Raw genomic sequence first — 23,747 nt, 5'->3', positions numbered from 1 at the left:
TCCATGACGGCATGGTGTGTTACTAATGGTTTTCTTTGAGACTGTGGTCCCAGCTCTCTTCAGGTTATTGACCAGGTCCTGCCGTGTAGTTCTGGGCTGATCCCTCACCTTCCTCATGATCATTGATGCCCCACGAGGTGAGATCTTGCATGGAGCCCCAGACCGAGGGTGATTGACCGTCATCTTGAACTTCTTCCATTTTCTAATAATTGCGCCAACAGTTGTTGCCTTCTCACCAAGCTGCTTGCCTATTGTCCTGTAGCCCATCCCAGCCTTGTGCAGGTCTACAATTGTATCCCTGATGTCCTTACACAGCTCTCTGGTCTTGGCCATTGTGGAGAGGTTGGAGTCTGTTTGATTGAGTGTGTGGACAGGTGTCTTTTATACAGGTAACGAGTTCAAACAGGTGCAGTTAATACAGGTAATGAGTGAAGAACAGGAGGGCTTCTTAAAGAAAAACTAACAGGTCTGTGAGAGCCGGAATTCTTACTGGTTGGTAGGTGATCAAATACTTATGTCATGCAATAAATTGCAAATTAATTACTTAAAAATCATACAATGTGATTTTCTGGATTTTTGTTTTAGATTCCGTCTCTTACAGTTGAAGTGTACCTATGATAAAAATTACAGACCTCTACATGCTTTGTAAGTAGGAAAACCTGCAAAATCGGCAGTGTATCAAATACTTGTTCTCCCCACTGTATCTCCCTCACTAACTTCAAGCATCAGCTGTCAGAGCAGCTTACCGATCGCTGCAGCTGTAAAAAATCCAACCAACTACCTACCTCATCCCCATTTTTTTAAATATTTTTTTTCTCTTTTGCACCCCAGTATTTCTACTTGCACATTCCCATCTGCACATCTATCACTCCAGTGTTAATTACTAAATTGTAATTACTTCGCCACTATGGCCTATATATTGCCTTACCTCCTTACTCCATTTGCACACACTGTATACAGATTTTTCTATTGTGTTATTGACTGTACGTTTGTTAATCCCATGTGTAACTCTGTGTTATTGTTTTTGTCGCACTGCTTTGCTTTATCTTGGCCCGGGCACAGTTGTAAATGAGAACTTGTTCTCAACTGGCCTACCTGGTTAAATAAAGGTGAAATAAAATAAATCCCTCAACCATACAGTCATTTTCTTAATGGGTGCGTGCTTATTATTAACTGGAATAAGCAATTTCATAAATGTGTCAAGTGCAGCGTCTGGTTGCACCTCATTACACACCACAGACCAGCAAACATTCTTTACATCATCAACATATGAATCACTACAAAACGTATTGTATGACCTCTTATGCACTATATTAGGCTCAGCCTTTGGAACTTTGGTTTTCTTAGATATGGCTATTATATTGTGATCACGACATCCTATGGATTTGGATACTGCTTTAAAGCACACTTCTGCAGCATTAGTAAAGATGGGATCAATACATGTTGATGATTTCATTCCTGTGCTGTTTGTAACTACCCTGGTAGGTTGACTGACAACCTGAACCAGGTTGCAGGCATTGTTTACAGTTTGGATTTTTTTCTTGAGTGGGCAGCTTGATGAGAGCCAGTCAATATTTAAATCACCCAGAAAATATACTTCTCTGTTGATATCACATGCATTATCAAGCATTTCACACATATTATCCAGATACTGACTGTTAGCACTTGGCGTTCTATAGCAGCTTCCCACAAGAATGGGCTTTAGGTGAGGCAGATGAACCTGTAACCATATTACTTCAACAGTATTTAACATTAGATTTACATGAATGTGGTTCTTTATGTAGACCGCAAGACCACCCCTGTTGGCATTTCTGTCTTTTCGGTAAATTGAATAACCATGTATTGCTACCACTGTATCATCAAACATATTATCTAAATGAGTTTCAGAGATAGTCAGAATATGAACATAATCTGTTACAAGCAAGTTATTGACTTCATGGACCTTGTTTCTCAGGCTGCATATGTCAATATGGTCAATTTTCTTGCACTTTTCTGGGTTGCTTGATTGTTTTTAATGCTTTAGTGGGAAGCTTATCAGAAGTAGACTTGATGGTGCAGGGTGAGCTGCACAAAGTGGTCTTCCTACTAGGGCACACGGCCTTGATCCACAACTTGCTTGTAGTTCAAGTTCATGTTTGGGTTGACGACTAAACTAAAGCTTGTTTATTGGATGCATTAAAAGCTGTAGTTTTGGTCCTCATCCTTGTCTCTTTGAGTGTTTGTGTCCTAACTTCATTCCGGATCATGGTCCACAGCAAGGCCCAATCCTGAATGGCGGATCACATTAATGAATGACGATGTTAGGAAAAGGTGTGTGTTTATCTGCCATGCAGATTTACTGAATTCCTGTCCTTCATGTACAGTAAACCATAAATATCTGTATCACAATAACATTACAGGGCCGTTACCTGAACGGATACAAAGGTCACTGCAATGTGGCTTACAGTAAATGGGGAACTTCCTTGTCACCTGGCTGGCAGCTCTAAAAGATAGTACCTCAGCCTATTCTATAGCATCACACTGTGAGTGTACTAGAAGTGCTTTCTAAATCTGGAACAGAACAAAGTATTCCAACAACAATGGAAACTGCAGTAGCCATCTCTCTCACTCTGTTCATACTCACAGGTAAAGCAGATATCTTCTTTGTCTCTTTTAACCTCTTGTTGTTACTTAGGCCATGCTTTACAGCTCTTTGAGTTATACATTTACATTGTAGTAACATTGAATGGTGTTCCTTCCCCCCTTGTAATTGCACGTAGCCCAATCTGCTCAATAACTACATTTGTTGCTAATTTCACAACTACAGATTCCTTTCATTGAAATTAATTTATTGTACTATAGATTACTGTGTACAGCAGAGTACAGTAATTACACTCTGATTACCAAAATAGGGGAGAAAACTCTCTGTCAGGGACCATGCCTTATTCAGTTGATTGATTCATGTATTTGTCAGACACCACGTGAAATTGGTAAAATGTTGATTCCACATCCTATTCTCCTGTGTTTGAACTACAAATGTTGGCTACACCCCTTTTTGTGCAAGACAGTCTGTCTGTGTTGTGTGTACGTATAGCTAGCTATGTCTGACTATTAGTGCTGTGTGATTGTTACTGGGCCTGTTCTCTGAGTCTGTCATTTAGACCGGTCTTGAATGATGGAACGTTTTAGTGTACAGTGTGTACCTACATGTACAGTATGTTGTCTGAGGCCATGCTCTCTGCCGCCCTGTATTCCCTCCAGGTCTCTGTGCCGGTCAGGGTCTGTTTCCACAAGGTCCTGTGAATGGAGCAGAAGGAGGGACAGCGATGTTCATCCCAAATCTAAGTCCACCAGTCAAGCCATTCATAAGAATATCCTGGAGTGTTGGTGGAGTCAGTATTATAGCCTATACAAGTAATGACTCTATAGGGCCTGGATACGGAGGCAGGATCACCCTGAACAAAACTACTGGATCTCTGGAACTCAGGAATCTGACCCTGGCTGACAGAGGAGAATACAGAGTGTCTATAACAACAGCTAAAACAGAAACAATCAATGGATCAACTGAACTGGTTGTGTATGGTAAGTCCAAGTGCCACGACAAAGAGAGTTAAAGCTCAAATCCTTAAATGAAAAAATAACAAAGTGGTCGTCCCACTTCAGTTTTGGTAAAAAGCTGAGATATGGGCCTGGTGAAATGGAACCACTTTCAAATTCATAGACAGAGCTATGGATTCAAGGACTGACCATCCATGATGTGACGATTATTGTTTTAACCATCTTTGGAGGCGTGTTAACATTTATTCTTTACGAACATTGGAGTAAAACAAGTTTCCATTTTGGGTTATGATGGGATTATGACTCGTTTATAACCCACTGTGCACAGACGTCAATTCAACGTCTACTCCACGTTGGTTCAACGTAATTTCAGGTGGAAACAACGTTAATTCAAATAATGTGCCCAGTGGGAAGTTACATTAGTCAAGAATCAATGGATATATGTCATAAATGTAGAAGTCAAAAAATGTATGTAGCAATAAGGATTCTAGCTTAAAGAGTTTAGTTACCATGAGGAAGGGTTGAAACAAATATTCACTTGACATTATCATCATCAAAATCATTATCATCATTGTGGTATCTTTGATATTCATAAGTGTTTGGCTATGACTTCGTGTTTTACAGAGAATATATCTGATGCCAACATCACAGGACCACCAAACCATCTGTTTGCAGATTGGAGCTCCGCCAATTTAACCTGTGAGGCTGCTGGTAACATCACTGTTATACAATGGATGAAGGAAGGTCAGCCTCTGTCTGGTGGCAATATATTCTTCTCAGAGGAAAACAGGACATTATTCATCAGTCCTGTGAAGAGACATGACAGCGGAGGATATGTGTGTAAACTCACCAACCCAGCCAGCTCTGCTACTGCCTCCTATAGAATGATAGTGAACTGTGAGTAAAGGTCTATAATTAATCGAATAATCTATGGGTCGGATTCTCAGACAAGGATTAAGCCTAGTCCTGAACTAACAAGCATGCTTCCAAATAGTTTTACATCCAGGACTAGGCTTAAAGCTGCAATATGTTACTTTTGGGCAATGTGACCAAACCCACATAGAAATGTGAGTTATTGATCTGTCATTCTTATTGAAACAGTGACGACCCATCAGTCAGAGCCCCATCTATTTTGAGACCCACATTTGTAGCTAAAACTACAAAATTCAAAAAAATCTATTTTTTGGGGAGGGTTAACCGTTTTGCATTTTATTTTGGCATTAATAATACGTGTCACATATCAGTTTGCAAACAATGTAAAATAATAATCATTGAGTTAATAAAGCCCAATATGCAGGTGTTTCAGCCTAGCTCAGTGCGTAGGGGTTGGTAATGTTCTGTAGTTGCGCCATGATTGGCTCAGTGTTCTGTCACTCATGGGAACACTACGTCAATGCCAAATCTAAGGGTAGAGCTAGAAAACTCAAGCCCCTTGGGTTCTGCCATAGACTTGCATTAGAAGTGCCCATCCAAGAAGGCTCAAGGTCATTGGCCACAGATGAAATTATGTCAAATCACGTTATATCTACAGTAGTTTTGATTGGACTGATCATGTCAACATCATACTTTCAAAATTAACCACTCATTGTTGAATTTGCGATTTCCAACTTGTTGTGTAATGTTTGTGTCTAATGGCCGATGAGCAATGATCCATTTTATCTATAATTTCTGTTCATTATTTCTCTTCATATGACAAGGCTTGAGAAGGATTTGCCAGTAGATTGTCGATTTGATTCATGATTATGACTGCAAGCTAAGATTTTGAAAGTAAGATGTTGACATGATCAGTACTTCTTCTTCTGTGGATTTTATATGGAGGTTGGCAACCACATGATCAGTCCATTCAAAGCTACTGTACATATAATGTGATTTGACGTAATTTTATCTGTGGCCAATGACCTTTAGCCTCCTTGGGTGGGCACTTCTAATGTAACTCTATGGCAGCACCCCAGGGGCTAGAATTTACGAGGTCTCCCGTTAGTGTAGTTACTACACTCCCCTTAGTGTAGTGACGTAGTGTCCCCATGAGTGACAGAATACTGAGCCAATCACGGCGCAATGCTTCGTATTTTCTGCTGGCTTGCCCCACCACCACAGAAAGCACTGAGCTAGGCTGAAACTGCTGCATTTTGTAGCTGCTTTACTCAAGAAAACAAAAAAGAGATCATGTCTGTATGTGGCTATATTAACTCAATGATATATATATTTTTTACATTGTTTGCAAACTGATATGTGACACGTATTAATGCCAAAATAACATGCAAAACAGGCATTTTTTTGCAAGAAATGTGTGGTTCAAAACAGTTCGGGCTCTGAATGACGGGACACCACTGTTACTACTACAGTCTGAGGGTCTTCTGCTCTTGGACTTACAGATGGACCAGAGTCCATGACCATCCTGGGCCAAACCATCGCTGAGGTGGACACACACACCCTCATTTACTGCTCCGTTCAGTCTGTGCCGCCTGCTACGTTCACCTGGTGGTTCAATGGGCAAAGGACAGGTGTTCATGAAGCTGGATACATCATAAGGAGCGTCAGCTACAACAACAGCGGGGACTACAGATGTGATGCTAGGAATGATCTCACTGAAAACGTTGTCTCTATGGGCCATAGTCTGTCAGTTAAAGGTACTGGTCTCTGATACATTCACCATTAGATGTAGACCATCAAAGCTAACTAATGCCAAAAACGATCAACATCAAATCAGCATAAGTTCTATAGGTTGTGTTTTGTTTATTAATTGAGTTCCTGTGTTGGTGCACTGCAGATAAAACCCCTCCACCCCTGAGCCCAGCGGGAGCAGCAGGTATAGCAGTCGCTGTGATGTTGGTAGTGGTTGCTGTGGCTCTTGGTCTCTATTTCGGCATAACTCATCATCGGTGAGTCTATGAAACCAATGTGGTTGGTAGTGCCAATATGCTGGGAAAGTGAAACTAAATAATTGTATTTCTGGTTTTACATAGAAAACAGGAAGCCATTTGATTTCAATAGAAAAAATGTCTTCCATCAATTGTGGGGACATAACAATACATTTCAAGAAGACATTTGAGGTTTTGTGTATGAATGTTTTGCAGACCATTTAGGCTGTAGATAGATGTCCCATATATAAATGTTTTCTGTATGCTGTTTAGGAACAATTCCACAAATACTACTGAGACAGGTAAGAGAAAAACATGATCATTTTAGTCTAGTACACTTTTTTCAATTACTGTATGGAGATATCATTCATACAAGTATTGAGATGAGAGTGGAGAGCTGCAGCTGATGACCACAGTTGTCCTTTATCATCTGTGAACTCAGATACAGACACACTGTGCACTGTAAAAAAAAGGATTTGTTGTTTCAACTTAATTAGTCGCATGGCCTTTTTCAACCTCTATCTTTGACAAATAAAATATATTTAAGTCAACTTCACCATTTGTCAGTATAACCTACTATTCCTAGTTGAAACAATTTCAACTTTAATGTAGAGTTATCCTAACTAAAACCAAATTTACTTCAGGAAGCAGCCATGCACCTGACACCAGCCATGGACCAGGAAGCAGCCATGCACCTGGCACCAGCCAAGGACCAGGAACCAGCCTTGCACCTGACACCAGCCATGGACCAGGAACAAAAGGTCAGAGAGATTGTTGAATGTTGAGTATTGAGTGTTGCGAAACAATCTGTCTCATTAACACTTAAAATGTACTGTACATTATCAACTTCATCAACTGCTGATTTGTTTGCAGGTGGTCGTGTGTATGAGAATGTAGGACCTCCACTACCACCTCCAAGAGTGAGTTTCCACCACCAAGTTAAATGAAACACTTATGATACCATGAAATTGTATATCTATGGTTCCCACCATGTTTCAGTTAATTTTCAGAGTTTTATAAAAACATTTATATTTCGTTTTTATATTATTTCGTTTTAGCATTAGGGACAGAAAGTAGTCTATGCGTGGGAGGCTAGGAGACATTTGTGTTATATAGTTTTTGTGTATTTCTGGGATATCACTTGCCACTGTGGTGTGGTAATGCATAAGGTGATGGGTCAGGTCACAGGTTTGCTTTAAAGGTAGACTCAGCGAGATGACGTAGATGCACAAACTTAACAGTGGTAGTGGATCAGTTTCCGCAATCAGGAGCGTTGAAGCGCGACGCTACACCTCTCAGCCCAAAATGTAGAGAAAAAAAACTGTGCATAATTCACGATGGTTTCATTTTTAAGTATAGTTTTAGTTTTTCAAGGAGGTTTGTTAATTATTTTATTTCAGTTTAATGAATAGTTTTTTCACTATTAGTTTTAGTTTGAGTTTGTTATAATAACCTTGCAACTTACTGCATTGGAGCATTTTGTTATGATACCTGTAATGAAAAGGAGTACTCTCCGAGACGCAATCTTTGATATACCACATTGTCCCTGACTAGTCTATCTATTAGCCAGATGATTTAAACAAACTTACTCAATGTGTCTATTTTTGTCTTCACTACCGGAAATCCAGAGCTCCAACATATACAACAGAAGTATAAAGTGGTAAGTTAACTTTTTATTGCATCCTCATTATGATATTACCTTTGATAATACTTGTTTTATAGTTGCCTCAATCTCTCTCTCTCTCTCTCTCTCTCTCTCTCTCTCTCTCTCTCTCTCTCTCTCTCTCTCTCTCTCTCTCTCTCTCTCTCTCTCTCTCTCTCTCTCTCTCTCTCTCTCTCTCTCTCTCTCTCTCTCTCTCTCTCTCTCTCTCTCTCTCTCTCTCTCTCGTACTCAGAGAGCAGCTGATCTCAACTAATCTTCCTCAGTTGGCTCTGGACTTCACCCATCAAGTTTTACACAGTAATCAAATAAATGCAGACAGGACAACCATTCACTGGAGGACCAGCCAAGAAGACTAGAAACTAGACACTACTGTACTCCACCCCTGATTAGACACGGGTCTTTGTACTGTTCAGCTCTGCCATCCAGCTATGTATACTTGCTCAATGTAATTATAGAACAGGCAACTATAGAGGACAAATTATATCCCCTTAAATTGCACACACCAGTTGAAGTCTTACTAATTTGAATCAGCTTTCTCTGGTCAAAGTGCCATCCCTCAGACCATGACCTGTGCTACACTAAATGCCAACAGGGGTGTTTTCATAGAAACCTCCCCTACTGAACCACATTTTGAAACAGATGTAACAGCTACTCTTTTTTCACTGAAGATGAGAGGAAGTTTGAGTAATCCTGTTATGCTTGCTGAATCCTCACTAAACTAGTGAGGACTAGACTGCCTATGTGGCTCTGGCCAAAAGGAGTGCACTATATAGGATGCAAAATATTAACTGAAATTCCAATAAAAGAATGGTATTAAATGTTGTATTCATCTCATGAACTGAACCTGCTCCATGTATGACTGTTGTTAATAGGTTCCCATAGCTTTGTTAGACGTTAAGTCTTACATTCCTGAGTCACCACTACAAGGGAGGGTGGTGTTGGCTAATGCTTTCAGAGGCTCCATCACTATAAAAGATGTGGAGATGATGGGAAATACACCTTTAAATGGGCAGGCTCCATCAGTGGCACACTTAAAGAAACAACCATCCTCACTGTGCTGGGTGTCAGTAACTCCCAAGGGTAATGTGAGTTATCCTATCAAACAAATGTTATTTATTATGCATTTATCATTCTTGCCATTATTTGTAATGCTCGTGTCTAGTAATCCATGCCGTAAAATGCCCTAAAGAACAAGAGATGGTGTGGGAAATCAAGGCTGTATGTGTAACCAGGCCATATTGTATTTTCAGAAGAGCCACCATCATCAGTAACGTTGTCAGTGGGGTCTGTTACTAGGATTGTGCTAGCAGTGCTTGTAACGCTGATTGTCATCTCGGAGTGAGAAGCAATCCAAATATAACCCTTCCTACACACCTTCATGCACGCACATACAGTACGTGCACACGCTCGCACAAAAGTGTTTTAAACATGGGCAAGTGATCATAATCTTCAGACAACCAAAGAATACTCCTGACTTGCCACCTGTTGTTGACAAATCAGCAGTAGTCATACTGACCACAGTCTAAAAACAAAGTCCAGATAACCAGAAACAGTTTCAGACAGTCTACCACACTCATGGGAGGAAGCATGAAATATGCTTCCTATATTTTCACTTCTCTATCTGTAGCAGTTTGTTAACCCACATTAGACAAGTAGTCCAAAGAGACTTTTCCACCGTCTATGCTCAGTTCCTGGCTGATCGAATGCTTCAGTTAATTTAACACAACAAGTTGAGAGTGTTTTGACCGTGTATAGATCACACAGCTCACATTTGTAGCAGGAGTGCTATGGAAAAATGCAGACTGTCTGCCGTTTTGCTGCTGGCACACATTGGCCTCTCTTCAGGTAAGACATATTTTTATTTGTAACTTTATTCTCTTATAGAGAAGGTCCTGTTAAGCTGGAGGGAAAATATAGAAGGTCCTGTGAAACTGGAGGGAAAATATAGAAGGTCCTGTTAATAACCTGGATTTTTGTTCAGTAGATATGAAAAAAACAGGGAGTTACTATCTGAACTTGTCCAAAAAGGAATACTAATTTTAGTTCTAAGTTGCACATTTTTTAAATATTTTGGTCCCAAATTAACACAACCCAGACTAGAGGGGAAAACAGAAGCTAAAAACCAATAATGAACAACTGTAGGATTGTGTTTTTTTTTTAATGGTTCGCAATCCCTCTCTCTATCTTTCTCTCTCTCTCCATTTCTCGCTCTTCTTCGGTCTCCATCTCCGTAGTTTTGGAAGCTCAGGTCAGTGTTGAATCACATGTGACGGGGTACCTGGGTAATGATGTCATACTGCGTTGTAAGTTGCTCCAGGGCAATCTCACTCAGGCTGAGTGGCAGTTGGAGAAATCAGATACTAAAAGGGTTTCCATAGCTGTCTTTAGCCCTAACTTCGGGCTAAACATTTCTGGGTCACCCCTAAAAGGGAGGTTGGAGTTCGCTGGAGCTTCCACAGATGATTCCTCTATTACTATAAAAGATGTGGAGATGACTGATGCAGGGAAATACATCTGTCTCCTGACAGTCTTCCCCAGTGGCTCATTTGAGGGGACAACCATCCTCACTCTACTGGGTGAGTCTGGAAGTTCAGCTTTAATATTGTAGATAGATTGTGGCTTCCATCAATGTAATTGTATGCATCATTTCCATAATTTCCAATATACAGTATATATATATTTTTTTTTTACAGATATCTTCCCCTAACCCTACCATCCCTCCCCTATTTGGAGTAAACTAATGGGCAACAACACTTAGGCTTCTACTTCCAGCTTATACATACTATATACATTTTACGGACACAGTATATTTTACTATAGTTATATTTAGTTTGTTTTTAGTCCCATCCTTCAGCTCCACTCAACCCTCTGGAACTCTTAGTATAGGGAAGAAAATAAAATATCTTATTAATTGATTAAGAAAGAAATCTGATTGGTGACAATATTTTTTCTGTAGATACTGTAGGGTTCAGTCTGACAATCAGTTGGATCAGAGGTCAAAGTGGTGACAGTGGTTCTGTTTCCTCGCCCAGATCAGACTCCACCTCCATCATCTGGCGCGGTTGCTGGGATTGTTACCGCAGCCCTCCTGGTAACAGTTGTTGTGACAGCCACAGCTTACCTCATCATTGTCAGGAAGAGGTGTGTGGTCGCTGTCTGTAACACATAGTTACAGAACATAATAAATATATACTGTATGTATCTCAAATCTCAATTTAACCAGTGAATATTTATATTATTCTCTCTAACTAGGCACAAGGCTTTATTCAACCCCTCTGTCAGCATTGGTGAGTAGGAACCACACGAAAAAGTTCCCCTTCTGCTCAGTCAGCCCTGTCCTGGATTTCTGCTTTCTGTAAAACCCGCTGTGGTTGTTTTTCAGATGCAAGCAGCCTGGTGGTCAATGCAGACAGGACAGGAACAGGAAGAGAAGAGGTGATGTTTTTCTGTTGAAAACTTGTTTTCTGTTGTGCGTTTGACTGAATTCCAGCCTAAGATTTTAGCTAATCACATTATATTTGTAATCATTCAGCAATCCTCATCTCTCTCACCCTCTCCCTCCCTTTGTCTTTCCCCAGGACCTGGTTTATTCTGAGATCGTCAGATTCAACATTGACAAGAGCAAAGCACACGACCCATCTGGAGAAGACCAGAAAGATGCAGACGTCAAGCCGGCTGAGGAAGTCACCTACTCTGCAGTGGCAGTGGGGAACCAGCATCCTTTAAGGGAAGACACAGTTTACTCTCAGGTGGTGAGAAAGGACTGGGACATAGATGATGTATGGACTGTCTAAGCACAATAACAGAAAAGGGCTAACCAGCCATCCTTTATATTCACATACATTTAACTGAAATTATCTCTTGTTGGGGAAGTGACCTCCTTATTAGACAAAGCCATCTGGATCCTAGAGAAGGGCTATGTGTGTGAATACTGAAAAATTATTGCCACTGACAGAATGCTATATATATGGGGCATACAACAATCTCAGCTCTGTAGATTTTGTTGTGAAGAGACAGAATCAATAGATCATTTATTCTGGTATTGCCCCTATGTAGCTTGTTTCTGGTCACAGGTTCAGGAATTGTTTTTAAAAAACACAACATGCACTTTGGAAAGCCATAGTCCGTCAATAAAGAATATAATAACACTCGTAGGAAAGGTTTTCGTCTTTAGCTCACAATCTGTGGATACTATACGATTAGAAAGGTTAAAACATGTTGTTAAACATCATAGCACAATTGAGAAATATATGGCACATGGAAACCAAACAAGGGTGGTCTATGGTGATAAGTGGGATGTGCTGAGAGTGGCTGAGGGGTGGGATTAAAGAGTTTATGTTTGGTTAGGTATTATTGTTATGTGACTGCTTTATGTAAAAGTGCCATGTACAGTTGAAGTCAGAAGTTTACATACACTTAGGTTGGAGTCATTAAAACTAGTTTTTCAACCACTCCACAAATTTCTTGTTAACAAACTATAGTTTTGGCAAGTCGGTTAGGACATCTACTTCGTGCATGACACAAGCAATTTTTCAGACAGATTAATTCACTTATAATTCACTGTATCACAATTCCAGTAGGTCAGAAGTTTACATACACTAAGTTGACTACCTTTAAACAGCTTGGAAAATTTCTGAAAATGATGTCATGGCTTTAGAAGCTTCTGATGGGCTAATTGACATCATTTGAGTCAAATGGAGGTGTACCTGTGGATGTATTTCAAGGCCTACCTTCAAACTCAGTGCCTCTTTGCTTGACATCATGGGAAAATCAAAAGAAATCAGGCAAGGCCTCAGAAAAAATTTGGTAGACATCCACAAATCCGGTTCATCCTTGGGAGCAATTTCCAAATGCCTAAAGGTACCACGTTCAACTGTACATCAATAGTACACAAGTATAAACACCATGGGACCACGCAGCCGTCATTCCGCTCAGGAAGGAGACGCGTTCTGTCTCCTAGAGATGAACGTACTTTGGTGCGAAAAGTGCAAATCAATCCAAGAACAACAGCAAAGGACCTTGTGAAGATGGTGGAGGAAACAGGCACAAAGGTATCTATATCCACAGTAAAATGAGTCCTATATCGACATAACCTGAAAGGCCGCTCAGCAAGGAAGAAGCCACTGTTCCAAAACAGCCATAAAAAAGACAGACTACGGTTTGCAACTGCACATGGGGACAAAGATCATACTTTTTGGAGAAATGTCCTCTGGTCTGATGAAACAAAATTAGAACTGTTTGGCCATAATGACCATCGTTATGTTTGGAGGAAAAAGGGGGAGGCTTGCAAGCCAAAGATCACCATCCCAACCGTGAAGCACGGGGGTGGCAGCATCATGTTGTGGGGGTGCTTTGCTGCAGGAGGGACTGGTGCACTTCACAAAATAGATGGCATCATGAGGACAGACAATTATGTGAATATATTGAAGCAACATCTCAAGACTTCAGTCAGGAAGTTAAAGTTTGGTCGCAAATGGGTCTTCCAAATGGACAATGACCCCAAGCATACTTCCAAAGTTGTGTAAAAATGGCTTAAGGACAACAATGTCAAGGTATTGGAGTAGCCATCACAAAGCCCTGACCTCAATCCTATAGAAAATTTGTGGGCAGAACTGAAAAAGCATGTGTGAGCAAGGAGGCCTACAAACCTGATTCAGTTAACACCAGCTCTGTCAGGAGGAATAGGCCACAATTCACCCAACTTATTGTGGGAAGCTAGTGGAAGGCTACCCAAAACGTTTGACCCAAGTTAAACAATTTAAAGGCAATGCTACCAAATACCAATTGAGTGTATGTAAACTTCTGATCCACTGGGAATGTGATGAAAGAAAGAAAAGCTGAAATAAATAATTCTCTACTATTATTCTGACATTTTACATTCTTAAAATAAAGTGACCTAAGACAGGGCATTTTTACTAGGATTAAATGTCAGAAATTGTCATTTTTAAAAAAAATGTATTTGGCTAAGGTGTATGTAAACTTCCAACTTCAATTGTATGTAAAATGTATATGTAAAATGCATGTATATGTAGTAAAACAGCTGTAAAAAAACTAAGATATTTGTCCTCTGAATAGGGGTGTGGTGGATGGGTTAATAAAAAAAATATTTCAAAAGTGTCTGACCTCCCTACTGCTGTCTCATCACTGTCAGTGATCAGGCCTACCACCACAGTGTTGTCGTCAGCAAACTTGAGGATGGTTTTGGAGTCATCCGTGGCCACGTGATGGACAGGGAGCAAAGAAGGGGACTAAGAACACACCCCTGAGGGGCCCCCATGTTGAGGGTCAGCGTGGCGGAGATGTTGTTGCCTACCCTCACCATCTGGGGCCATCTCGTCAGGAAGTCCAGGTTCCAGTTGCAGAGGGAGGTGTTCAGTCCCAGGGTCTGAAACATTGTGATGAGCTTGTAAGGGACTATCATGTTGAGCACTGAGCGGTAGTCTATGAACAGCATTCTCACATAGTTATTTCCCCTCTTGTCCAAGTTTGAGGGCAATGTGAAATTGAGATTGTGTCATCTGTGAATCTGTTGTGCTGGTATGCGAATTTTAGTGGATCCAGGGTTTCTGGGATGATGGTGTTGATGTGTGTCTTCAGGGCTGGCTCTACACTAACTGTCAGTGACTGACATAAGAGAAAAATTGCTACAAATGTCAAACTTGCACCTTGTGTATTCTATCATTCTATCTCTCCTTTGGAAGTCTAGACCATGTCCCATCTCTTGTTCATGGCCATTGGACACCAATTGTTGATGCGGGGCATCGCATTAACCAGCCTGATAATAGCTAATTTCCAATTTGATTAATTTCTCTAAACAGAATATGATTGGAGTTATAGGCCTACTCAGGCTGGTTATAGGCAGACTATCACATTCGACTTATATCGTAATAGACCATATAGTCCTGCTATCCTACTTTAAAAAAGACTGAAGACAGAAACAGATAATTTGGTTCCATTTCAACATATTTAAAACTGAAACCAAAGTGCTGTAACATATAAATTAAATCAAATAGCCTATCACACACACCATAACTTTTCAAATGTTAAAATCAAAAGGCTATCGCACAGACAAATGTGGAAAGTCAGAACCGCTGGACAGCAACATAATGAACTAAACCACTGATGATTGAGAATGAGATCAGAATGACTGCTAAGGCTTGATCCATTAATGAAATAATTCAATAGGTAGCCTAGACTACAAAACTAAAACAATCTGTTCAAATCAAAAGGCCTGATTTAACATGACATCAATAACGCAGCCACCTCACGAGTCCCCTGTGCCGACACATTCAGAAATCAAAAGGTTTAATATTTAGTTTAAAAGCTCTGACGAAGGCTAAAAGAACAATAAACCCTTTTCAGTGAGAATACAGAAATCCTCTTAAAGAAGAAAAAAATACTGTTTTCAAAGACGTAGCCTACGACGCAATAGTCATTATCATTTTAAGGAGAACAAAAACTACATTTGAACACTGCAGAAGATACTGCCTAATACTCCTAGCCCACCTCTCCAATGCATTGTTGGGAATGTGTGCATTGAATTCTAGTAGATGAAGAGCCGAACATCCTGTCATTTAAACCATACTTGATTTTCAAAATGTCACATACTATTAAATATTATATTTTCGCATACAGAGAACGCGTCATGCATGATTGTATTGTTTCCCGCTATTTGTTGATTTCGGTTGCGCATCCCCATTTCTTATTGATCAGCGGTTGTCAAAGACAAAATGAGTATGACATCCGAGTATTTAAAGTAGACTCTATTTTCTAAATCAGTCAATCAATCAAATGTATTTATAAAGCCCTTCTTACATCAGCTGATGTCACAAAGTGCTGTACAGAAACCCAGCCTAAAACCCCAAACAGCAAGCAATGCAGTTGTAGAAGCACGGTGGCTAGGAAAAACTCCCAAGAAAGGCTAGAACCTAGGAAGAAGCCTAGAGAAGAAACAGGCTATGAGGGGTGGCCAGTCCTCTTCTGGCTGTACCGGGTGGAGATTATAACAGAACATGGCCAAGATGTTCAAATGTTCATAGATGACCAGCAGGATCAAACAAAAGAAAGAAAGAAAGAAAGAAAGAAAGAAAGAAAGAAAGAAAGAAAGAAAGAAAGAAAGAAAGAAAGAAAGAAAGAAAGAAAGAAAGAAAGAAAGAAAGAAAGAAAAGAGAAAAAGTGAGAGCATAATTAAATTCACACAGGACACTGGATAAGACAGGAGAAATAATCCATATATAACACTGACCCTAGCCCCCCGACACAAACGATATAAATACTGGAGGCTGAGACAGGGGGGGTCGGGAGACACTGTAGCCCCGTCCGACGATACCCTAGGACAGGGCCAAACAGGCAGGATATAACCCCACCCACTTTACCAAAGCACAGCCCCCACACCACTCGAGGGATATCTTCAACCACCAACTTACCATCCTGAAACAAGGCCGAGTATAGCCCACGAAGATCTCCCCCACGGCAAAAACCCAAGGAGGGGCGTCAACCCGGACAGGAAGATCACATCAGTAACTCAACCCACTCAAGTGATGCACCCCTCCTAGGGACAGCATGGAAGAGCACCAGTAAGCCAGTGACTCAGCCCCTGTAATAGGGTTTGAGGCAGAGAATCCCAGTGGAGAGGGGAACCGGCCAGGCCTTTTCGTTGCTCCAGTGCCTTTCCGTTCACCTTCACCCTCCTGGGCCAGACTACACTCAATCATAGGACCTACTGAAGAGATGAGTCTTCAATAAAGACTTAAAGGTCGAGACCGAGTCTGCGTCTCTCACATCGATAGGCAGACCATTCCATAAAAATGTAGCTCTATAGGAGAAAGCCCTGCCTCCAGCTGTTTGCTTAGAAATTCTAGGGAAAGTAAGGAGGCCTGCGTCTTGTGACCGTAGCGTACGTGTAGGTATGTTTGGCAGGACCAAATCGGAAAGATAGGTAGGAGCAAGCCCATGTAATGCTTTGTAGGTTAGCAGTAAAACCTTGAAATCAGCCCTTGCCTTAACAGGAAGCCAGTGTAGAGAGGCTAGCACTGTAGAAATGTGATAAAAATGTTTGGTTCTAGTCAAGATTCCAGCAGCCGTGTTTAGCACCAACTGAAGTTTATTTAGATCTTTATCCGGGTAGCCGGAAAGTAAAGCATTGCAGTAGTCTAACCTAGAAGCGACAAAAGCAGGGATAAATTTTTCTGCATAATTTGTGACGGAAACTTTCTGATCTTACGTAGATGGGAAAAGCCTGTCCTTGAAACAGTCTTGATATGTTCGTCAAAAGAGAGATCAGGGTCCAGAGTAACGCCGAGGTCCTTCACAGTTTTATTTGAGATGACTGTACAACCATCAAGATTAATTGTCAGATTCAACAGAAGATCTCTTTGTTTCTTGGGACCTAGAACTAGCATCTCTGTTTTGTCCGAGTTTAATAAATAGAACATTTGCCGCCATCCACTTCCTTATGTCTGAAACACAGGCTTCCAGGGAGGGCAATTTTGGGGCTTCACCATGTTTCATTGAAATGTACAGCTGTGTGTCGTCCGCATAGCAGTGAAAGTTAACATTATGTTTCAAAATGACATCACCAAGAGGTAAAATATATAGTGAAAACAATAGTGGTCCTAAAACGAAGCATTGAGGAGCACCGGAATTTACAGTTGATTTGTCAGAGGTCAAACCATCTAAAGAGACAAACTGATATCTTTCCGACAGATAAAATCTAAACCTGGCCAGAACTTGTCTGTGTAGACCAATTTGTGTTTCCAATCTCTCCAAAAGAATGTGGTGATTGATGGTATCAAAAGCAGCACTAAGGTCTAGGAGCATGAGGACAGACGCTGAGCCTCGGTCTGAAGCCATTAATAAAAGGTAATTTACCACCTTCAAAAGTGCAGTCTCAGTGCCCCGATGGGGTCTAAAACCAGACTGAAGCGTTTCGTATACATTGTTTGTCTTCAGGAAGGTAATGAGTTGATGCGCAACAGCTTTTCCTAACATTTTTGAGAGGAATGGGAGATTCAATATAGGCCGAAATGTTTTATATTTTCTAGGTCAAGGTTTGGCTTTTTCAAGAGAGGCTTTATTACTGCCACTTTTAGTGAGTTTGGTACACATCCGGTGGATAGAGAGACGTTTTATTATGTTCAACATAGAAGGGCCAAGCACAGGAAGCAGCTCTTTCAGTAGTTTAGTTGGAATAGGGTCCAGTATGCAGCTTGAAGGTTTAGAGGCCATGATTATTTTCATCATTGTGTCAAGAGATATAGTACTAAAACACTTGAGTGTCTCTCTTGATCCTAGGTCCTGGCAGAGTTGTGCAGACTCAGGACAACTGAGCTTTGGAGGAATACGCAGATTTAAAGAGGAGTCCGTAATTTGCTTTCTAATGATCATGATATTTTCCTCAAAGAAGTTCAAAGTGAAAGCCATCCTCACTTGGGGAATACTGTTTTTTTGTTAGCTTTGCGACAGTATCAAAAAGACATTTCGGATTGTTCTTATTTTCCTCAATTAAGTTGGAAAAATAGGATGATCGAGCAGCAGTGAGGGCTCTTCGATACTGCACGGTACTGTCTTTCCAAGCCATTTCCGTTCCAATTTTCTGGAAGCTTGCTTCAGAGCTCGGGTATTTTCTGTATACCAGGGAGCTAGTTTCTTATGACAAATGTTTTTAGGGGTGCAACTGCATCTAGGGTATTGCGCAAGGTTAAATTGAGTTCCTCGGTTAAGTGGTGTCATGACGTTGCCTGCTTGGGTATTGCAAAACCCCATCCCCCTCTCCCTGCCTCCCCCTTTCCTCCTTCAACCCATGCTGTGATCACAGAGAGACGTCGTAAATTCCTGAGAATCTCCTCATGGCCAAACAGTATTAGGGAGAGGGTTAACTTTCAGGACAAAGGAATTTTCTTCCACCTCACAGAACTTGAGGTACGAACATATTTCATGTTCCTGCAAAAGTATAAAAGATCGGTGGAGAGTCCAGCTATTAACATGCCCGTTTGTCACCACGTGGGAAACTCATGTGAGACTGTGGGGCTACATTACCATACCGCTGTTTATATAATAACCTCAGATATGAGGTTTACATCTGTTTGTTGTATAAAATTAATGAGTGAGTATGATACTGTTTGTATAATTGTGTAATATGATTTTGGACTGTTTAATGAAGAAAAATACAAATCCCTTTTGTATTTGAACTAAATCCAAGGACCGTCCCTGAGCCCAGTACGGGTCAGACATCCAAGGACAGCCCCTTCCTGCTATCTGAATAAAAGCCAACTCTGAGAAATTACCATTAGACCATGTTTTCTTCAGAGGAGGAGAACGAAGGTTAAGTACCATTGCTGAATCTTTAACCATGCCACGTGGTTAAACTCTTAGACGAATAAGAACAAGTTTTGATATTGACTACTAGTCTGCAGCTAGGAATTCGGTATCATTGAACGCGAAGAAAGACAACCGCCGAAACATCCATTCTATAACGAATGTCACTCTGAACTATCCACAATAGCCAAGACAGAGACCGACGAATCTCCAACAGAAACTAACTTCTCTCCAACGATCAAGACGACACACACCGAGCGTAACTATATATATATTGATTGCAATTGTTCCCGAATGAGTGAGCGTTCATGTGTAAGGATTAGCATGTCAATTGTTATAAAGAGTATACTCTGTAGTGACTTCTGAATCGACCCCCCATTTTCCCTTTTGTCTAACAAGCCGCCATGCCGGTCCAACCCACTAGGGCATATTTCTCCCATTTCATGTAACCCTTTTTAAGCTTGTTTGTTTGTTTATGCATTTCTGTGATTTAATTAGTTAGTAATAAATAAATGATTTAAGACAAATTATGTATGGATGACTCATAGTGAAGACTGGGTTCGTGCAGATAATCAACCATTTACGACGTTTGGAATGAGACTAACGTGAGGTAAAGTAAATAAATCATTAATTAGAAGACTATTGATCAGATATGAAAATATCTGAAAGGTTATATTGGGAAATTATAACTTTGTAATCTGACTACTTTCCCTGGTGCTCCCAAATTCATAGTTAATTAGTTACGTTATTACTCAGTTGATCGCGTAATCCCTAATTACAGGAATCTTTGATAAAAACTATAAGTCTTCAATTTAACGATAGCAAAGACACGACAGTGGTTAACTGATTTTTGTCCTCTGACGTCCTTGGGTAGGCAGAGGGAGTCTGGAAGGGCATCAAGGAATCTTTGTGTTGTCTGAGAATTTATAGAACAACTTTTGATGCTCCTTCGTTGGGGTCTGAGCAGATTATTTGTTGCGATTGCAAACGTAATAAAATGGTGGTCCGATAGACCAGGATTATGAGTATATGAGTTCTGTTATACAAACAGACATCATTCAAACAGTTTTAGAAACTTCAGAGTGTTTTCTATCCAATACTAATAATAATATGCAAATATTAGCAACTATGACTGAGGAGCAGGCCGTTTACTCTGGGCACCTCTGTGCACCTTTCATCCAAGCTACTCAATACTGCCCCTGCAGCCATAAGAAGTTAAACCACCTGACCAAGTCCTAAAGCAATGAGACTCTCTAAATCTTTCTCAGATTATGACCAATCCCACAATGTATGATTCCAAACAACCAGAAAAGGCTACTCTCCTCAATGTTATCCTCACAGATAATCCTGATAGGTACCAGTCTGGTGTTTTCTGTAATGACCTTAGTGATCACTGTTTTACAGTCTTTGTTCATAATTCTGCTCAGTGAAATTTCCTGTCCTGATTTGTCATAGACGCTTGCTAAAAACCTTTAATGAGCAAGCCTTCCTACATGACCTGGCCTTTAAATTGGTAAAGAATCAACTTGATCCCTTCTGTCGAAGAAGCTTAGACATTCTTTTTTGATATCTTCAGTTACAGTATATTGTTAACACGCCCCATAAAGAAAATGAGAATTATAAACAGGTTCAGCCCCTGGTTTGACCGTGAACTTCAGAGTTACTTCACCTCAAGAACTTCATTTGGCGAAAGGCTCAGCATACACATACTCAGGCTGACTGGCTCAAGTTCAGGCAAATGAGAAATAAGTGCACTCAGGCTATCCGGAAAGCCAAAGTTAGTTACTTTAAAACGTATTCAGGATCGGTGAGTCCCCCACAGGACGGTTGAGCTAACGTAAGCTAATTCAATTAGCATGAGGTTGTAAGTAACAAGAGAATTTCTGTTCTTGCCAGGCAAGCCTGACTGTGGGACCGGCAGACCGACATGGTGTCACGCTCTGACCTTAGTTCCTTTTTTATGTCTTTGTGTTAGGTTGGTCAGGGCGTGAGTTGGGGTGGGTAGTCTATGCTCTTTTTTCTATGTTGTTATATTTCTGTGTTTGGCCTGGTATGGTTCTCAATCAGAGGCAGCTGTCGATCGTTATCTCTGATTGAGAATCATACTTAGGTAGCCTGTTTTCCCCATTTTGGTTGTGGGTGTTTATTTTCTGTGTAGTGTCTGTTCACCTTGCAGAACTGTTTCGTTTTCTCCTCGTTGTTATTTTGTGTAGTGTTCAGTTTTCAATTAAATTATGACGAACACTTACCACGCTGCATTTTGGTCCTCTTCTCCTTCACCAGACGAGAATCGTTACACATGGAGAGAGAGGGATGAAGAGCAGTTGCTCAGGCATCTCTATCCAACAATACATCTAATTGATTGATAGTTATTTAGTCTTAAAAGTATGCCTTATCTACTTTGAAGAACTACTGTGGTTTTGTCAGACAGCAGGCAGCTATCCAGCTAGGCTAGCCTATTAGCCTGAAGGATGACTCTTTGGAGAGCACAGAGCAAGATGGCTGGCTGGCTGCTACTGCCTGAGCAGAGATGATATGATGACTTGGAATAAAATAAGTAATACAAAAAAAATCTAATTTACACAATTGAAATATTGTATTGAAGTAATGTGAATAAAGGATGTTTTTTAAAATAAGTGATATGAAGTAATGGGAAGTCACTACCATTGTGGTTCTATTAATTAAATAATCAAGTAATCATTCTACTAAAAACAAATAATATACACAAACAAAATATTTTATTTTAGTAATGTGAATAAATGATGGCTAGCCTAATAAGTGATAGTAATGGGCAGTCACTACCATCAATTTGTTTTATTCTGCGTTACAGCATTGAACCGATATAAAGCGTTTATTGTTTCAAAAAATCTCAACCGAAATTGAAAACCATGATTATAAATAAAAAATAAACTGAACTGAACCGACCTCCAAAAATCACTAATTGCTCAGCACTACTGCTCAGACCAATCCCAGACAGTTTTGCATGAGATTTTTTGGGGTTGCTAAAAATATATTTTGTATAGTTTCATTTGATTAGAAAATGAATACAGTAAAATAACTAATTGTTAAACAGAAATTATTTGATTTTGAAAGAAAAATGGCTGCATTGGGCCTTTAGTACACTATAAGTGAATTTGTCAAAATAGCTTCGCTGTCAAAATACATATGGAGGTAAGTGTACATGTGTGTATATAATACTGTATGATATGATCTACAATCGGTCTAGGAAAAGACAAAACTTTTACAGCCAAAGTGTGACTCACCGGAGTTTGAACCAAGGTCACATGTGCTCAACAAGATGCTAAGCTAAATTAATTCAAATTTTCTAGTTCTGCTCTATTTTGGCACACATGCAAACATGCATAGGGTGAACAGTTACCAGCTTCTTTGTGTTAACATCAGGGAGACTGACAGAGGATGGCCATCATGTGGAGGAGCTGGTCCAAATGTATATCTGTAAATAAATATATCTTCTTCCTGCTGGCCCTGTCATGCCTCTCCTTCCTGTTCATCAACATTCTGGAGGTAGGGTAAAGGCATCTGCATTCAAAACAAGTTACAGGTCAAAACATGATTCATTTATCTCACATTGCTTCTATCACCATTTACCTCCTTTACCACCCTCTCCCCCTCAGAAGGGAGCTACACTGAGGCTTAGCAAAAACTGTAGGTTTTCAGCTGCTCAACTGCCAAATGATGTCAACATTCTACCAGCTCCATAGCAGCATCCACCTAAGGTCCTTTTTTTATATCTGGGCGTGGTCCAATTTGTACAATTAAAAGCAGTTCATTGTCTTGTTATCAAAAAAATACTAAGTATATCTGTGCTCCCATTTGTTTCTTGGAGATCCTTTGAATGGTAATGTTTTGTGATACTGTCAACTCATCCTGTGGTATACAGGCAAATTCTTAACTGTTTTATAACGCCTCAAATTCATCACTTTACTTAAAAGCTAGTGTCTGAACACTCTATAAGGGCATTTGACATGGTTATGACACCCATCATTCCATTCAATGTAATAATGTGGCACAGAGGTTGGTAAATTACATAACGTCTACATACCACATGTTTTAACAGGGTTTTATGTAGCATGTAAAAACCTATGACATAAGTTGTCATGCAGACTATGTAATATTAGTTGTTATTAACAGTTGGCATTAGAGTGTATTTCAAAAGGATGAACAGTCATCTATAACACTCATAACTAGTTTAATAAAATTGTATGCCGTTACTCATAACTATTTAATTATGCCATAAGGCACTAGAGGTGAAAGCAGAGGTACAGCACTGCCTCGCATGCCTTATTGCTTTTATAACGCATTTACCAACATATTATAATGACAATGAATTACATATTTTTATGAAACTT

At 40.2% G+C, this 23,747-nt stretch overlaps 2 protein-coding genes and 2 long non-coding RNA genes across 6 annotated transcripts; all 4 read left to right on the top strand.

The window, feature by feature from the left end:
- Window positions 1-2,579: 2,579 nt before the first annotated feature.
- Window positions 2,580-6,423, top strand: LOC139564069 (cell adhesion molecule CEACAM1-like). The gene is made up of 5 exons (XM_071383284.1): window positions 2,580-2,625; window positions 3,241-3,561; window positions 4,162-4,434; window positions 5,913-6,167; window positions 6,308-6,423. The coding sequence occupies exons 1-5, from the start codon at window positions 2,580-2,582 to the stop codon at window positions 6,421-6,423; spliced, it is 1,011 nt and encodes a 336-aa protein (XP_071239385.1).
- A 139-nt stretch (window positions 6,424-6,562) lies between these two features.
- Window positions 6,563-7,318, top strand: LOC139564554 (uncharacterized). The gene is made up of 3 exons (XR_011672776.1): window positions 6,563-6,700; window positions 7,043-7,159; window positions 7,272-7,318. It is a non-coding gene; the product is annotated as an uncharacterized lncRNA (long non-coding RNA).
- Window positions 7,319-8,017: 699 nt separating this feature from the next.
- Window positions 8,018-8,879, top strand: LOC139564553 (uncharacterized). Its single transcript, XR_011672775.1, has 2 exons — window positions 8,018-8,058; window positions 8,294-8,879. It is a non-coding gene; the product is annotated as an uncharacterized lncRNA (long non-coding RNA).
- Window positions 8,880-9,624: 745 nt separating this feature from the next.
- On the top strand, window positions 9,625-14,178 carry LOC139564434 (myelin protein P0-like). Of its 3 annotated transcripts, none has more exons than XM_071383950.1 (6): window positions 9,625-9,906; window positions 10,590-10,637; window positions 11,094-11,202; window positions 11,314-11,348; window positions 11,444-11,496; window positions 11,640-14,178. In XM_071383950.1, exons 1-6 carry the CDS (start codon window positions 9,849-9,851, stop codon window positions 11,853-11,855), a joined length of 519 nt encoding a protein of 172 aa, XP_071240051.1. In that variant the 5' UTR covers window positions 9,625-9,848; the 3' UTR covers window positions 11,856-14,178. The 3 variants fall into 3 exon arrangements, with proteins under 3 accessions (XP_071240051.1, XP_071240050.1, XP_071240052.1); XM_071383949.1 differs by having other exon boundaries at window positions 10,296-10,637; XM_071383951.1 differs by lacking the exon at window positions 10,590-10,637.
- Window positions 14,179-23,747: the final 9,569 nt, after the last annotated feature.

Source organism: Salvelinus alpinus, chromosome 35 (genome assembly GCF_045679555.1).
Source record: "Salvelinus alpinus chromosome 35, SLU_Salpinus.1, whole genome shotgun sequence".
Lineage (NCBI taxonomy): Eukaryota > Metazoa > Chordata > Actinopteri > Salmoniformes > Salmonidae > Salvelinus > Salvelinus alpinus.
Note: the sequence above shows the minus strand (reverse complement) of the source record. Positions and strands in the feature narration are given on the sequence as shown.